This window comes from Pseudonaja textilis, chromosome 1 (genome assembly GCF_049901715.1).
Source record: "Pseudonaja textilis isolate UNSWEBS1 chromosome 1, rPseTex1.2, whole genome shotgun sequence".
NCBI lineage: Eukaryota > Metazoa > Chordata > Lepidosauria > Squamata > Elapidae > Pseudonaja > Pseudonaja textilis.
The window spans coordinates 157,890,771-157,908,585 of record NC_141990.1 but is presented as its reverse complement, the minus strand read 5'-3'; the positions used below and the strand labels follow the sequence as shown (position 1 = coordinate 157,908,585).

The window sequence follows — 17,815 nt, the reverse complement described above, 5'->3', positions numbered from 1 at the left end:
TGTATTATATTGAGTGTTATAACTTTAGGGGAAAGATATAAAGGCGTCATACTCCAATCAGTAACTACAGGAGAAATTTTGTTTAATGAGAAAAGATAATAGACAATTGAAACAGGACAGATAAAAAATATAAATATAATTATTTGAATTGAGATGAAATAAATACAATAAAATTGAGGAAATTAAAAGAGGGGAGAAGCCATGTAGAAAATGTAAAATTGTAATAAGATATGGAATAGAATATAAAAATGAGCATGAACCTGAATTTGTGTCTGTACGAAGAAATGTAACCCGGGATTATGCTGTTTTCAAAAAAGAGGTTTTAATTGTATTTCTTTTCTCTTTGTGAAAACTCAAATAAAATTTACAAAAAAAAAAAGCTGGGGTAACTTCCAGGGTCTGGCTTTTATATCTTAGTACAGACTCAGCTAAATGACATCATAGGAATGAGTCAACCCATCCTGGGCTCTCGATGCACCATGGAGGAGAATACTGAATTATTCACGTGCTTTAGATTGATGGTACCTACCCAGAGTCATTGGGAGTTGGATGGCATATACATTTAATAAATTATTATTTTTAATAATATGCTCTTGATACATTCAAGATTCCCACATCTAATTAAATCCAGATTATGATAGTCTGAGGATTCTTTAAAATTGATTCTATTAAAAATAGTAATTAATTCTATTTTAGAACCAGTAATAAAAGCAGAATATTGTATTTTAAATCAAATATATTTTATGGTTCTTACTGTCATGATACAAATTTGGAATCTGAAAGACAGGGAGGGATTCTTTGGCTAGATAAGATTGATAAATTCTGGACTATACAAGGAAGAAGCACAATTTTGCTTGTGAAACATATTAACAGTGTATAGAATTTATTCTATGTGAATTAAGGTAGCACCTTTAACTCAAGAGTTGCACTATTACTGGTTGGTTTCTGGGTACATTCATTTTATTGTTTTGTCAACTTTAAAGCTATCTGGATACTTTTGGGGTGACCTGATCTCAGTGGTATCTACTCATCTAATAAGATTAAGGACTGAGTGCTCAGGTTTGGTCCCCACTCTGGAAAACAATGGTCTGACAGGGATCAGCATTCCTCCTTGGATCAGGTCAGTGCCAAAATTATTGGCAGTTAGAAAGGCCATTATGACATGGCTTTCTTCAGAAGTCTTTTAGGCATGACTGAGAATTGAGTCCTCCTCAGCTGTATTCATCATTATTTTGTATATGAGTTTTCTTGCTGCAATATCACTGGTTTTTAAGTTATTCATTACACTATTTTTAGGTGATGTAATGAATAATTACATTATTATACGGTAGTTTGCTCCTGGTTGCTCCTATTTCAATATTTTCAATATTTATGTGAACAGGGTGACTGTGTTCATATTTTGAATGCTATATGTGCAAAGAAGCCTAACTCATAAGTCATGTTTCCTGGCTTAAAATTGTAGAAATAGACTTTTGAATTTTTATGAAAGAATAAATAACATTTGGAGCTATCCAGGTATATTTCTAGTTTTGCTCAGAAAATCAATTTTAAAAATTAATTTTTGCCTATCAGTGAAATAGTATCCACTAGTAAAACATATTATTTTCTTTATTACCTACCAGGACATATTGATGTCACAATTTCCTGCACTCTATTAAGTATTTCAGATGGGAAGGTCATGATTAGCATGTAAGGCCACTGAAGGCAAGCACATATTTTTATCATGACCAAGTTGTCATGTATTGAATACCTACTATTCTACTTGCAGTTCAGTGCACAACTAGCATCTACATATAGAAAGGATGTAGTGATTACTCACTACAGAAATATTAACCAAAGGAAATGCTATCAGTCCTGCCTTAGGCATGAAAGCTGGCTAAGTGACTTTGGGTCAGTTACTCACTTCTCAGCCCAACCCACCTCACAAGGTTGTTGCTCCAGGAAAAATAGGAGGACAAAGGAGTATTAGGTATGTTCAGCCTTGAGTTATTTATAAAAATAATAGGCAGGATAAAAAAAAGCACACTGAAATATCTTATGTAAATATGCTATATTACACCACTCTTCAAATACCCTTTTCTGATCTCTCAGCTAAATTCTCACCAGTATAACAATAGCTAACTTATATACCGCTTCACAATGCTTTACAGACCTCTTTGCACAGTTTACTCCCAACAATCCTCATTTTACCGACCTTGGAAGGGTGGAAGGCTGAGTCAACCTTGAGTCACTCAGAATCGAAGCGCCAAACTGTTGGCAGCAGGCAGTAAGCAGAAATAGCCTATAGTACTGCATTCTAATCATTGCACCACCACAGTTCTTAATATAGATCTAATAAATAAAGTTACCCAACAACTTTAATGAAGAATGAATGCTTACCTTAACAAAGTTATCAGGGAACATGCCCCTTTTCCCATTTAGTTCTCCTTCTAGCCATCCTTCCTCTTCAAGCTTTTTCACATTCCTTATGATTTCACCAACTCGAATGGTTAGCTCATCATCATGTACAGCATCATAATTGTATTCCACAACATATTCAACTGGGGTAAAGGAAAAAAAGTCAGCTTAGTTAAATAAAACCTATAAAATGTAAAAAAAAAATTGACATTTAAAAAAATATAAAGTGAAAATGAACTCTGAACCCTGACAACTGTACTTTATGAAGTCTCTCTTACAAATTGCCCTGATTTTAGATTATGTTGCAACAGTAAATTTAGTTGTTAGAAAATAAAAAGAAGTACAATTTATTTCTGTATAAATTATCCAACACAGAACACATTCAGCTGCACCTTTTTGGAAGTTCAATCTATACCAAAAGGAAAGGGCCACATCTTTTCTGTTCTAAGGGATTTATTCTGTAATCATAAAACTAAATCAGAGTGAGCAGTAATTCTTCTCCTTTTCTTCAATACCCCAAATTTTAAAACAGTCATCCGGAGACAATATAATCACTGTTGCAAAGATTACAATCACACAGGTATAAGCAAAAGAACTTCTCCAGTCATGAGTCCTTTTGATTTTGTTTTGATGACTGAAAACTTTCATCTCAGCCTTATTATAGCTTTTTAAAATTCAAAATATAAAAAGAAATGTTACTGTATTAATTCCTCAATATATCCCCACATAAACTGCTTGTTAATTAGTTGGCAAACCAACAGAGGATAGGCAAATATTTTCTGCCTGTCATGAACAAGTTGTTATTATTTTTATAGTTTGTCACACAATCAGCCAAGTGTTTAGACTGGATTTGGTGTTTTTACCCCACCTATCAAGTCCTTCCCAAGGACCCAAGGTAGGTAGATGTTGTTGCCTGATGGTGTTAAAAGTATTATTGCAGGATGGAAGCTGTTCCAAGTAAAGCTACCTTTTATAATTAACTGATTGTGATTTTGTCAATGCCATCAGTGTTTATATGTTGTTCTGGTTATTTTGGAACTGGGCACTACTTATATGGACAAGGTTGGATCAAGAAAATGGAAAAGTGTGATTAAGTCAGCCCGGGTGCTGTCCAGTGTAGATTGCAGCACAGACCACAAATGATTGGTATCAGATAACTTTGAAAATTGAAAAAGTAGATATGCTAGAAAGATTTGACTTAGAGCGTAGTTAGACTGTAAGATCAACATGAGGAATAGATTTGGTACTTTTAATTTATGTGAAAGAAAACTTGAAGGACAAGATTGAAGAGAAAAAAAATCCCCAAATGAAAAAAGTTAATGTGATTTGTATAAATTAAATGCCATCTTCAGTGTACATTATACATAAGAAAACTATAAAAAAATAAAACAAAAACATACATTCATATTCTATGCAATTGAACTGAAAACCCCTGATATTGCATTAATATTGCACTATACAGTTGAATTCAATAGTTACTACCCTGGGATAGGTATATATTTGAAAGTAAATATTGGCTTGTTTTCTTCTTTTAAGCATTTATTTATCAAGATAGCCATTGCCAAAACCCAACACTCATTTCTGTCATGCCCCTATCGGAGCCTGAATCTGCGAAGGAAGAAAAGCCTGAGGTAGAACTGACAGAGATCGAAGGGGGGCTTTGTTGGCTTCATAGGAATGTGAGGAGAAGCAGGCCGAGTCAGGCCAGGGCCTTTCAGGATTGGGACGGCTTGTAGGCAGAGACGACCAGGGGCAGGATGACCAAGAGATGGCAAGCAGTGAACATGAGGAGTGACAGAGTTCAGGCGATGAGCAGGGACCACCCCCTCCTGTTCCCCAAGCGCGAAGATGGAGCGAAGGCGAAAGCAGCACAGGCTGACCCGATGACTCAGGAGGTCCCGAAACCATTGCCTTGTTCCTTTGCTTCCTGAAACCATTGCCATGTTCTTTTGCTTCCTGGACTCATTGACCTATCCCTTGCCACACTGGATTCCTTACTTTGCGGTCATTGTGCTCACTGGACTACTTACAGCCAGAGGCTGCTGGAGGTGTGTGTGTGTGTGTGTGTGTGTGTGTGTGTGTGTGATCACTTTGCTCAGGGACTTGCCATCAACATGGGAGCATTTGGGGGAAAGTTGGAGCAATAAAGGGGCGATTTGAACTATCAGCTGACAGTGTTGCCTCTGTGCCTTGACCTGGGTCATCACACTTTTCTAAGGTGCTTCATCAGAAAACACTTGTATTAAGGAGCACCTAATCTTGTTATCTTTGCGTGAAAAAACACCAATCACCATTTTTTTAAATTTTTATTTATTTTTGTCAATTGTTTACAAGATAATAGGTACAAGTAAAAACATAGTTATGATTACATGGATACATATAAGAAAAAAAATAAAGGAAATGGGCGTTGGTAGAAGTTACCGTGAACGCCCTTTCTATCTATGCTGCGAGAGAGCCCAGGATGGGTTGACTCCTTCCTATGACGTCGTAGCTGAGTCTGTACTAAGATATAAATCCAGGCCCCAGGAGAGACCCCAGCTTTGGCAAAGATACTTGACAGACTGAAAGGTGTCTCTGAAAGCCCAAAATAAATACAGAAATATGTCTTACCCTCTCCAGACGAATCAAGGGAGGGGCTGGGCTCTCTCACAGCAGAGATAGAAAGGGCGTTCAGGGTAACTTCTACCAATACCTATTCTCCTCCATGCTGCATCGAGAGCCCAGGATGGGACATACCCAAGCTTGCATGTCCATGGGCGGGTCCTCGTCTGGCTCATCACACCGATTGTTGAACCACTCGTTGAAGCACCCATCTGCCGAAGGCTGCAGTTGCCGAGGCAAAAGCATCCAGACAGTAGTGTCTGATGAAAGGAGACGGGGATGTCCACATGGCCACACGACAAATCTCCTCCAAGGATGCTTGGGTCACCCAGGAAGCCGAAGTGGCTGCGTTTCTGGTAGAGTGCGCCATCAGACCTCGGGGAACTGGAAGGGCGGCAGCTTTGTAGGCCTGCTCAATGCAAGACCTGACCCACCTGCTAATAGTAGAAGAGGCCTTGTGCCCCAAGTGAGAAGGGAAAAAGGAAACAAACATGGCTTCCGACTTCCTGAAGGAGGAAGTGCGCTTAATGTATATTCTAAGAGCCCTTCTTACATCTAGCGTGTGCCACTGCTGCTCTAAGTCATGGTGCGGGAGAGGACAGAAATCAGGCAAAACAATGTTCTGGGACCTGTGAAACCAGGTGTCAACCTTCGGAATAAATGAGGGGGCAGACAAAGAACAACCCTATCACCGTGAAAGGAACAAAAGTCCTGTCTGATGGAAAGAGCAGCAAGCTCGGAAACCCTCCTGGCAGAAGTGATGGCAACAAGGAACACTACCTTCAGAGTCAGGAAACAGAGAGACACTGTTCTAAGGGGTTCAAAGGGGGGCTTTGTAAGGACATTAAAGGACCAAATGAAGGTCCCAGGAAGGATACCTGTGAACCACCGGAGGGTGCAGGTTGGAAGCCCCTTTCAAAAACCTCCTGACTGAAGTGTGATGGGATAAGGAAGGAAGCGAACCCCATGAAAGGACTGAGGAGAGGGCCGCAACCTGCCTGCGTAAGGTGTTGGGGGCCAAACCTTTCTCCAGCCCATGCTGAAGGAAGCTAAGAACTTCTGCCAACTGGGCTGAAGCAGGAGAAAGACCTCCCCTGAGGCACCATCGGGAAAAAGCCTTCCAGGTGGCATCATAGATGCACCTTGTAGAAGGTTTGCGAGAAGCCAGGATAGTGAGGATGACCCCTTCTGGAAATTAGAAATTTTTCTATTAAGCCCCTTAGGGTATAAATGGCCCCCGGATTTACAAAACAGCTGCTCACCTCGTGGTGAAAGGCTTGAATCCAAGATGGCCACTGACTATAGGAAAACAGGCTCCAAGATTGAAGAATCGCTCCTTAGGCTATACAGAGCCCCGAGCAAAGTCAGCAAGGGAAAAACACAGCAACCAACTACACGATCAGCTGGCTTGAGCTCTTATCAGTTTGCCGATCGCTTTTTAGACCGCTCAAACTGCAGGTGTGGGGGAGGTCTGCAGACGCTGCCCAGCTTGCCTGCACAGAGCTCTGTGATGCTGCTCCCAACGTTGCAGGGATCTCCTGAAAGAGCAGCTGCCCAGATCCCTGGGAGCTGCTTGAAGAGAGGAAAAAAGTACTGAAGATCACTGGTGATTGCTATCTAACAGAACACTTTCAGAGACACAGCTACTGACTGAAAGGAGCTTAGTCAAAAGCTGGGGTCTCTCCTGGAGGCTGGCTTTTATATCTTAGTACAGACTCAGCTATGATGTCATAGGAAGGAGTCAACCCATCCTGGGCTCTCGATGCAGCATGGAGGAGAACAACAGGACAAGGACGGTAGGCATGTTGGTGCACTTATGCACACCACCATGATGTTTACAGTGTAGGCAGGCCCTCCTGATATGAAGAATGAATGAAGTGATAACTCATTAAAGCTTCTTCGAGCATATTAATTACATTTATAACAGAGTAACTCAAATTCAAACCAATGGAAGTTACAGGAAACTAAACCAACCACTTTACAAGAAAATGAATACTATAAGATAACTTTATAAGTTCACTCCCAAGAAAAAGAAATAAAAGGCAGATCTTGACTTCCTTAAGAATATATCCTGGCAATTTTGAAAGGAAATCCAGAATCATGTTATGTGAGGTTGGTGGCCCTGTAAATTTACTAAATAAATAAATTCAATTTCAGTTTTAATATTTAAAACTTCTAAATTCATTCTGTTTACATATCAGAAATGCGAGATTAGGAAAAGAATTCAGCAATGTTTGATTACTTTCTTCAATTATTTGGATACTCTAAATCAGGGGTCTTGAAGACTTGAAGCTTGAAGACTTGTGGACTTCAACTCCCAGAATTCCTCCTCCAGTCATGTTAGCTCAGGAATTCTGGGAGTTGAAGTCCACAAGTCTTAAAACTTGCCAAGTTTGAAGACCCTTGCTCTAAAGAATGAGTTACAACAGTTTAAAGAGAGTTAAATTAAACTTTTTATTTTCACCCATGGAATCTTTCATACAAATCAGCTTTTTTTATTGTTTCACTATGCCAAACTAAATTGTGGGGCAATTCCCTTTCAGAACTTATAACACAGGCAGGCCAAAACCTCTCTGGGCCAAGCTGGAAGCTGAGATTCTTTTTTTTAGGGATGACCTCTGAAAACAGCATGTTTTTTTTCTTTTCTTTACAATTAAGTTTCCAGCAGTGCAATAGTATTATTCTGCAAATATTCAGAGAAAGCAATTTTTTGTTAAATGAAGATAAACATGGGAATAGGAAACAATTATTTCTCTTTAATTGTATATTTTCTCTCAGCTTTCTTTCCAAAATTTTTTCAATGGAAACAGTCCAAATGTTCTCTTTTGAGTTGGGCATCCCTAACAACAACTATATTTCAATTGCTTCAAGTTTATCAACAAACCAGTATTAGCTAGATTTACAAATTCTATGAGCAAGTTTTGTAAGTCTATTTCCACAACCATAAACATTCACCAGCAATATCACTAGATGGCAGTAGTACACATTGACCTAGTTTTTGAAAACAGATTTTTAAATGCCAAAATTTTGCAATGTTTCTGTTCTCTTGTAAGATTTCAGCCAAATTAGTTCTTTGTCTAAAATAATATTTTTTAAAAACACCAGAATTTTAGATAAAGTATTTTAGGTTATTTCTCCCATTCAAAATTATCAGTCACCTGTTTGAAAACTTGCTGTCCCTGCTAAAATCCTTCCATTGTATTAACATTAGCCTCTCTCCACTCGCTATCTGCTATTGAAGAAGCCATGCAGGGGGAGGGGGGAGAGGGAAGCATTAGTTCTTAATAATTTGTGCACATTCTTACCTTTATGGAAATCTGTTAAGTGTAAATTATTGTACAAAACTGATCTCTTCTTCTCCTTCATAGGCAAAGCCTTCTTATTTCTAAACTTTATGAACTGCTCTGGGAAACTTTTTTTAAAACTGAAACACTGAGAAAAAAGGTGTACTATTGTAATAGCTTTCACTGCATTGAAATATGAAGGAATTTGCCAAATTATTTTAAAAGACGTATACTGAATGTTGCAAAGGTTCTGGAAGACATGTTATGACTACTTCTTTTATACCATACTGGTACTGAATATCACATCACAAAATATCTTTTAGTGTTAACTCCTGTGCTGTAGCACCTCCAAATGATCCTAAAGTTATCTAGTTATTTACTCTAGCCCCTGGATCCTCATGTTTCTAGTACTGCTTTTTTATTGTGCTCAAAATCTATCAGTGCACAGAAACTGTATTTTTTAAAATTATTGGATATAATTTCTTAGGAAATGAAAAAAGCCACAGCACTGGTGTGGGCTTATTGACATAACTTTTGCCAATAGGAAACGGTTTCAAAATATTGCCCTGTGCAAGTTTAGAGCCCAACACTGTGCTTATAGAGAAAGGCCAAGAAGAAAGCAAGCTTTAACTCTATCATATATACATGAGACTTCACTACTGAATTCTATAGATAAACTTTGTACAGCAGTAAAACAAAAGTTATCATCAGCAGGTACTTCAGTTCCAAATCATAGCCTTACAACTATTCTGCCTATGGAAGTCAATAATCAAGAGTTAATTTTAGTTGTCTTTGAGCATCTGCCATTTTTCTACCACACAATACGCCACAAACATTTAACTGTGTAGGCTACTGTTTCCTGTTCAAGCAATAAGCAATGTTTTTTTTTAAGAAGGAAGCTTCCAGGAATTTTATATAAATATGGATTTTTCATACTTAAAAGACAGAAACACAATTTTAAAAAAGCAACCGAAGTTTATTGCCAAAACTTGAATGGTAATACAAACACTAATGCTATAATAGTCAACATCTGGTTATAGGCATAAGTACAAGCATCTTAATAATACTGGTATTCAAGTGTTATTAATTAATATGCACTATTTTGTAAAATGTTGTCAAAAATAAAACTCTACTTGAATTATCTAGCAGAAAAACCATCAACAGAGCTGAAGTCCCATTACACTGAATTTGAATTATTCATAAAATTATGCCATTGGAATAATCTAGATTAAGTCAAACTCTGGAAAGCAGCAGCATGGGTACAGATGTAAAGTGATAACCTTTAATAATCATTTAAAACCAAGAGCTAGAACAAATGCATGATCCTTGAAAGAGAGAAAATTGTACAAAAAAAAGTTTGATGCATGGAATTTCCTCCCACTTATGTTAATTGAAGGGATTATTTACTACTCACTGGCAGTAATACAACAGTGTGAAGGTATTTCTGTCACAGAGTTAATGCCACCTTTGAGATTATATGAAATAATATTGCCCAAGAAACTAGCTTGATAAAGTGCCTGGCAATCTGTAGATCTCTTTTTGAAACTCCACTCCACCCTATTCCAAAATTACTGTTAATACTGCAATGCATACTATTTGTATTTACTCAGAAGCAATTTCCACTGTTCCCTATGTGATCTTCCCTGTAGATAATATGTGAGTCTTTTATACTTTTAATGTATATCTCAAGGCTGAAATGTTTATTTAATTGTGAATCAGCTAGTAAATTTCCACATGAATTGAACTATATAATTTGCTTGTTGAAAATAGCTTGAAATATGCATCCTAAGATAGCCAAGTAACGCTTCTGGTTGGAATGTGCTTACCTACTATTCCCAAAATGATTCCAGACTCTCTGTTACTTCAACACATTAACTTTTATACCACCCAACAACACAATTTGGCTATCTTGAATCAGATTTGGGGCTGCCATCGGGCTATGTTTGACCAGTGGACTAGTCCTACTTAGAATGACAACAGCATTCATTATCACCATTTTTTCAAGACCTTGCCTACAATATAGCATGCCAGATTTCTCCAGAAAAAGAATTAAGACATTAATCCAATTATCAATACCAGGAGGATGAGGAAATGACTTTTGCTACATCCAGTGCAAAACACTGTACTTAGTTTTCCTGGAGTAAACTAGTAATTCAAAAAACAAACAACACACACACAGTTCGAACTTTTCATTTTTAAGATTTATCACTGTACAAAAACATCAATACTTATTATAAATAAAAGATGACTACATTTAGTAATATATAAGATCTAGCAGTATATTGAAAAAGGAGATATAGTTTATAGTTTGAAACAATGGTCAAATCAGTTAACTGCAGATCTGTATGTGATTTATTTGGTTTGGGTATAAAATTGATGTGACAACTGTAATATTCTACTCCTTGGGGAGGCAAAGTTGAGCTTGTAAATGTACAGGCAATGCTTCAAATACCATAGAATCTAGCAGGATTTTGGTGCATCATATAATACATCACTCCTCTTAGGTATCCAAATAAATAATAAAATGTCTGAAATAACATGAGATCTTGTGTAAGAGTATGAAAATATTCTATTTTTTCATCCTTATATATGAAACTACAGACATCTGCGATTTTTGCCATTAAAAAAGTTAATGTTCATATATTTAATATTGGAATGTTATGGATACTGTCCAGGATTTTATATGCTGACCCTTGCAGTAACATAAATGGCAAGTAACATGCTGTATTCTATTTATTCAATAATTGAAGCCATACATTTTCTATTTTGAAGGACTAATTTCTTAACAATAAGAAGAGAACATAGTCATTAATTTCCATGTAATAGGTACATAGGTAAAAAACCTCTGGACATCAGTACGTATTTAATCTTGTCACTATTATATATTATTGTGCAGATACGTATATCCTTAAAACAAAGCCAAAATTATGTTTTAATAAAGCACTATTGTCACTGCATCTCCAAAGACATGATTTATTCATTCTTCTTTTATATAAATATGACACAATAAACTTAAAATTATTTTATTTGAATAAGATTTGCTTAAATTTTTGTTAAGACAATTTGTTAAATTAAGACAGTTTCATACTATGTAAAATAAATGGCATTTCCTGTTCCCTTTTCTGTTCGTTAAAATTTGCTTATCAATTTAATGTACATTGTCTGTCTGTCGGTCAGTCAGTCAGAAAATCATTTTGGGCAGCATACAAATATATATATATATATATAATATATATATATATATATATATATATATATATATATATTCATTCTGCTCTTTTTATATCACGAAGTGATCACTTCTAATAAATTAGATGACTCTAAAGTTGAAAAACAGTGGTGGGATTCAAAAAAATTTTACTACCAGTTTTGTGGGCCTGGCTTGGTAGGCATGGCAGGAGAAAGATACCTGCTGAATACCACCTCTGTTGAAAACGTCATTGTTCCAAACTGAAATATTACAATACAATGTTAAACTACAGTAGAGTATTATCATTGGGTTGCAACAAAAGATATTTTTTCATTAGCGCAGGAAATGGTATCATAATCCAACAGTTGTCCTAAAATAAACCCACCTCCACACCTGAACAAAACTGCATCTATTTTATACTGTATCACAAAAAGAGACAGGAATAATTGTAGTAGTAATTGCTAGACAATTTAAACCTAACATTCTACTGATTTGCTTGAAAGTATCAAGGACTAAAACAACACAGCCCATATTAATATTTTCAGAAGCATATTGTCCAGAACGTTATTTACATCCAATTTATGTAATTTTTATTTCTCTATAGAACCAAAATCTAAGCATTGAGAAGAATAGGAACAGAAATAGTGCTCTTTTTTCCTTATTTTCTAATAAAGCTAAGGAAGGTTCTGGTTTCAAGTCAATCATTTCCCATTTCGATATTTCCCGGATAAGCCTGATTAAGACTAAATATGGCCAAATCCAACTCACACTTTCCCCTTTTTTCTGTTCTCCAACTAGAATCAATGAACCCATTCATTTTTATACTAATTTTCTTCCCACAAAATACAGTTAAGTATATGCTAATGTATTTCTTGGAAACAAGTTAATATTACTGCAAAGGCAATTACCAATCTGCCCAAAGATCTTGTTTTGTATTAACTCTCTAGAAACTTCAGAAACTAAATAAATATCAAGTGTAGTTTCTGGCATTCACTATTCTATTCTTATTTCCACTATTACTAATTATATTGTTCTATTTTCTATTTCCTGATGAAGACACCAGATCGCTGAATGCTTAACTCGGTAGCTTAAAAAGGGAGCACTACCCCGATAAAGAAACAGGGGAGAGTAGTAGATAAAAGCATGCGCAGAAACAGGAAAAGCAGGAAATGAATGTATATAGGGCAGAAAGGTTTTTTTTTAAAAAAAAAGGTTTTTAAAACTTTCCTCTGAATTATAAGATGGCAGGGAAGTGTATGACAAGATTACAACAAGCCTAAACCATAGGAAAAATCCTGACATCTGATTATTCACCAAATACTAAGGCCCTTCCTCTACTTCTGATTCTTGTGCTGTTTCTGAGGTGTTCAACCTTCTTGATCCTGGCAGTGGAAACTGGATCCCACTTAGGCTGAACACCAGATATTGCCCAGATGGAGAAGGAAAATAACTGCACAGCAGCAATATGGATTTTATATTCCCACTAGTACAGACTTTTTATTATTCTGGATGTTAGTATCTATTATGGGAATCTTGGCTATAATTGTGATCGGTTTTGTACCCTTCCCCCTTCTTACTAGGTGAAGTTTTTTTTAAAAATTGCATTGTTCTATGCTGTATTTGGATATAATAATATTAAGTTTCAAGTTTCACTGCCAATGAATATTAAATGGGTGACTGAAATCTGAAACTGGCATGGCCCTACACATTTTTTAAATTGTGTTTTATGGAATACTAAAGTTCCATGAAAACTTGAAAGATCAGGGACAAAAAAAACATTAAAATGTAAACAATTTTCTATCACCAGAACTTTACAACATTGTATAAACATGGCCAAGATGGTTGCAGAATTTGCTAGATTAAAAAAATTCCCAGAACTCCTGCTGATTATTTAGATTTGAGCACTGGAATTGTCCAATGCTAATGTTGATACATGAAACTAATTGTAAAGATAGTTCAGGAACTGCAGTTAGCCTATTTGTGGCCTACACTGAATTGGGACTGCCTATAATGTCCTATTAAGCTGATGCCTATGTGCACTTGTCTATGTTTTTGAGATCAGAAAACCATTCTGATATTCTCTGTGAAGATAGCAAGAAACAAGTCTAAACACTGGTGATACCACAGTTCTTGAACATTCTCCTGGATACCTAATGTTCAGGCACCATTTTTGACATATTTTCAGAAGAAATTAACCTATTTTGCAAACCTAGTGTTTTGTCTCCTTATGTTCTAAACTTCAAAAATTCTATTTCATTATCACTTAACACACACTAGCCAGATTCTCATGACAGGATTGCCAATCCACATTTCCACAGGGGAGATACTGGGTCATTTACAATAGTAAAATATTCAAGTCCCTCCTTCTGACAGAAATAAAACAAGGTTTGACCCCTTTAAAATATGAAAAGCATAGGACTACTATTGTTCCCCATGTCCTTTAATTAAAGTTCTGAATTTCCAGGAATCTGGAGGACATCCAAGTAAACAAAGAAGAGGAACTTTTTCTTCAGAAAATCACTAGCTGCTATCAAAATGAAGGGGGTTGACTAGAGTGTGAAAGGCCCAAAAGCTTCTGGAAGACAATGTTTTGGGACCTCCATCCTTCTGCCTCATGGGCAAAACCATTTGGGACAGTGGGGGACAAATTTTCTTTGTCACTGAAACTTTCCCACAGAAACCCATTTATCAAATTTCAATGATTTTATAAAAAGTAAAATTCAGCATTATTACTTAGCATAGATTTAGAGGTTTAAATTAATATCAGTGCATTTAAAAGCCCAATATATTAAAAACTCTTTAAAAAATAACGTGCTTTTAAACTACTTCTAAACAAAAAACTGGAAGAAGAGAAAGATTTAGACAGGCTTAAGTAGTGGGTTGAATTCAGTAGAATGGAATTTATCATTATTTGATGAGCATTAAGATAAGGCAAAGGGATTCTAGCACTGGAAGAGAGTGAGTTGAATGGCCATCTGAAAGGTTCCAGTTAAAATTCATGAAAATAGTATACATGCATTTTACTAGGGTTAAAGGAGTGGCTTTGGATAAGATCTGTGACATAGAGCAACTTTACAGCAGTAAACACACCTTCCTTCCTTAAAATCAATAATTGTAAAATGTATATATACATAATACTTGAAAGAAAAATAGGTTAGGGTTAGGCTATCCCAAACCATCTATTCTAGTCTTTGCCACCGAGGCTAAAGGATTTGCCTTGTTGTTCCCTCAACTTTTATGTTTTAAGTGTACTGATGTCTTTCTTATCAAATTTATCAATTCATGCTACTACAAGTAAGCAGGAGGGCTTTCAAGATATCATACTCTAGGTAAAATGAATAGTGTTTTTCATTTTGTGTTCAGTCAAAATAATGATCATGTTTAAGATATTGAAGAAAGTGTAAGAGCCAGATGTTACTCAATTTCAAATAAGGCAAGATAAGTTAATTTTGAGACCAGACAAACAAGCTTAAATACATTTTGAAAGCACTTCCCCATTAGTATATATTTACAGAATGTTTTTCTTTCCATGTATGGAAGCATACTGCATATATTCAACTCCATCGAATTATATAGGATATTATACAAGAATCATCATGGTGGAGGATTTGACTTTTCTGAACCAGGTATCTTAAGCCAGAAATGGATTGTAACACAGCTCTACATATGAATACTTTTGGATTGAAACTTTTGTTTTTGCAAAGAAAAAAACCCTTCAAAAACAACAGGTAACTACAAAACATTTATGCATTTAATACTACTGTTGTCATAAACAAATATCTATAGCATTTATCATAAAAATTTTAGGTTTTGCTTCACTACATTTATAAACAGTCATGTTTAAAGTAAAGTCCATAGGCAACCACGTCATTCCTAATTGGGAATAAAAAACCCTTCAGGAAATATTATCAAGCAACATTACATAATTTTTCCTGAGAAAACAACTATTAAAGTAGACCTGAAGCAATTGCTAATTAATAACGAAAACAGGATTTAGGTTTTAGCAGCACTACCACTTCCTCCAATTATAACAACACTGTTGGTTTTTGTTATGTAGCAATAAATCAAGTACTTTGTTGTTGTTTTTTAAAAACATCCAGATTCTCATTTAAATGAATTGTATTTTTCATTCTTCATCAGAAAAAAATATCTACATAGAATTTTATTTCCCACAAATAAAAATAAAGTGACAAATCCATCTGGTCTATTGCAGATCTTTCCAGAGATCTAATATTGTTTCAATTGTGTATACTTTTTGTTTTTATCAACTTTGAAATGCATGCATTACTTAGCAACTTACACAGTATACATTCCTCAATATGAAAAGGGGAGGTGTTGTATTTCTGGCAACTGATTTATTTATTTCCACAATCAACACCATATACTCAGGAACAGTCACACTGAATAAATTAGATTATAACAATATAAAAAAACCTCCAATACATAAAAGCGTATCAGTCTTTTAATATACTCAGCCATACAACCTATCATAACACTGATCTGTGTAGCACAGAAGACAAATGTACATAATGTCTCAACTGCAATCCAACAAAAATCTAGTCTCTCAATTATAGCGCCTTGCAAAACAGTAACAGATTTTTCACTAGTCCAAACATGCTTCCACCTGAAACAAAAACTAGGCCGTAATATTAAAAAGCACGCTCACCTGAATAAATGAGTTACCTTTCCCATCACTTTCCAACGTAAATAAAATCAATAGCAGTCGGTAGGATATCGAAGTTCCTACTTAACTTTCCAAATATAGGGAAAAGTTTAGACGAACCAGGAAGTCAACTAGTTTCCTAGCCTTAATTGGGGAGGAAGCCCATTCAAACTTCCCGTCCCGTATCCTACTTGTTCGCGTAATTATGACTAATTGGAGACTCTGGAGTCTTCCAAGATGAGAAAATATGCGACTCCGGCAGCATTATCGCTCAGGGACTAGTTGCAACCGTTGATGCCGCCGGAGGGGTGTGAACCGCAAAAACAGCCACTTTCTCCATCATATTTAGGTCTGACTTGTAGGGAGAGAGCGAAACCAGCCAAGAATGCCCGACTGAGGTGGGGGGGAAGAGACCAGCTTAACATATTATGGAGCGCCGGGAGGGCTTCCTGTGCCCCCCACCCCCCACCAGTCCTGAGTGAGGGCTGCGGAGGGACGGACCGTGTCGTGTCGCGGGGCATTTGTTCTCCACTCCCAGGAGGAAACGAGGCGGACTTCTAGGGCGGCCCCCGCCTCAAAGGCCAGGAAGGAAAGGTCATTCCATCGGAGTTAATGGGGCGAAGACTCCCGCCTCTCCCGCCTTACCCATGCTGCGAGAGCCCGGCTGGGCTGCAAGCCCGCCACCGCCGTCGCTCCTTCCTCAGCCTCCCGGGCCTCACGCTCTAGCAGCCGCCAAGCTCAGGCCAGACTCGGCAGCTCCCCATCGGCACTCGCACGGCGCGTCTCGGGCAGGAGGAGTCGGGCTCGCTTCGTGCTGGCCGCGGCGGCCGCAGCAGCAGCCGCTAGCCAAATCTGCGCCGTCCGCAGCGCTGGCTGGCGGTCTGGTCCTGCTTCCTCTTCCTTGCGTCCCGCCCGCCAGACACGGGAATGGGGGCCGGCCTGGGGGCGACAAATCCCGCGAGACCTCGGCGGGCCCTCTCCCCGTCCCCTCCCGGAGCGCCGGGCAGCGCTGCCAGCTGCCTGCGGTTGCCAGGTGCGGGCGGTGCCGGCTGCTCCTCCCGCTCGTGAACCCGTGCCGCCTCCGCGAGGAGGGACAGGAGGCCGTTCTTGGCGCGCTTGGCGTGTCCCGGCCTTTCCGTCCGCTCGGGATTAAATGGAAAGCGACACGAGGAAGTGCACGTGCGAGGGTCGATTCGCCGCTGAGCCTAATTTTGTACCCAGCCTGTCAGCACATTAACTTCAACATAACTTTGTAAAGAGTAACCCTGTCTGGCAAAAGGGGCCTGTTTTGAGAGGCTACACAGACATCCTCCAGTGAAACGTCAGCATGGGAAAGAGCGTAGAGCTCCCATACGGGTTTTATGAGACAGCCCCACCTGCATGGGAGGATGAGGGCGAGAGGGATGTAACATCATTTTGCACGGGAAAGGTTTTAGAGACAGTCTGGGGCCTCTTTAATAAAAGTACGGTGTAGCCCGCGATGGGAAAGAAATGAGTCTCTGAAGACAATGGTGGGCTGGTTGGAACTAAAACTCCAACCTGTTATCAACTGTTTCCTGTTTGCTTAGAAAACAGCACTTAGACTTGCTCAGTAGACAAAATAGACTAACCCCCTTAAGAGTTCCTTTCGTGTGGATTGATAGATACAGGAAGTTACTGTTTGGGGCAGGCATATAAATA

The 17,815-nt window shown here is 37.8% G+C and overlaps 1 protein-coding gene across 2 annotated transcripts in view; it reads right to left on the bottom strand.

Moving 5' to 3' along the window:
* Nucleotides 1–17,038, bottom strand: part of CD2AP (CD2 associated protein) — a 74,037-nt gene extending 56,999 nt beyond the window's left edge. For both annotated transcript variants that reach the window (XR_015740681.1, XM_026707824.2), the window contains exons 1-2: nucleotides 16,781–17,038; nucleotides 2,380–2,540 (exon numbers count right to left, since the gene is read on the bottom strand). Coding sequence is in view for 1 of the 2 variants with exons in the window: in XM_026707824.2 (XP_026563609.1) it covers nucleotides 2,380–2,540; nucleotides 16,781–16,784 (165 nt within the window). In the remaining variant the exon portion in view is untranslated. The remainder of the gene's footprint in view (nucleotides 1–2,379; nucleotides 2,541–16,780) is intronic.
* Between the last annotated feature and the right edge of the window lie 777 nt (nucleotides 17,039–17,815).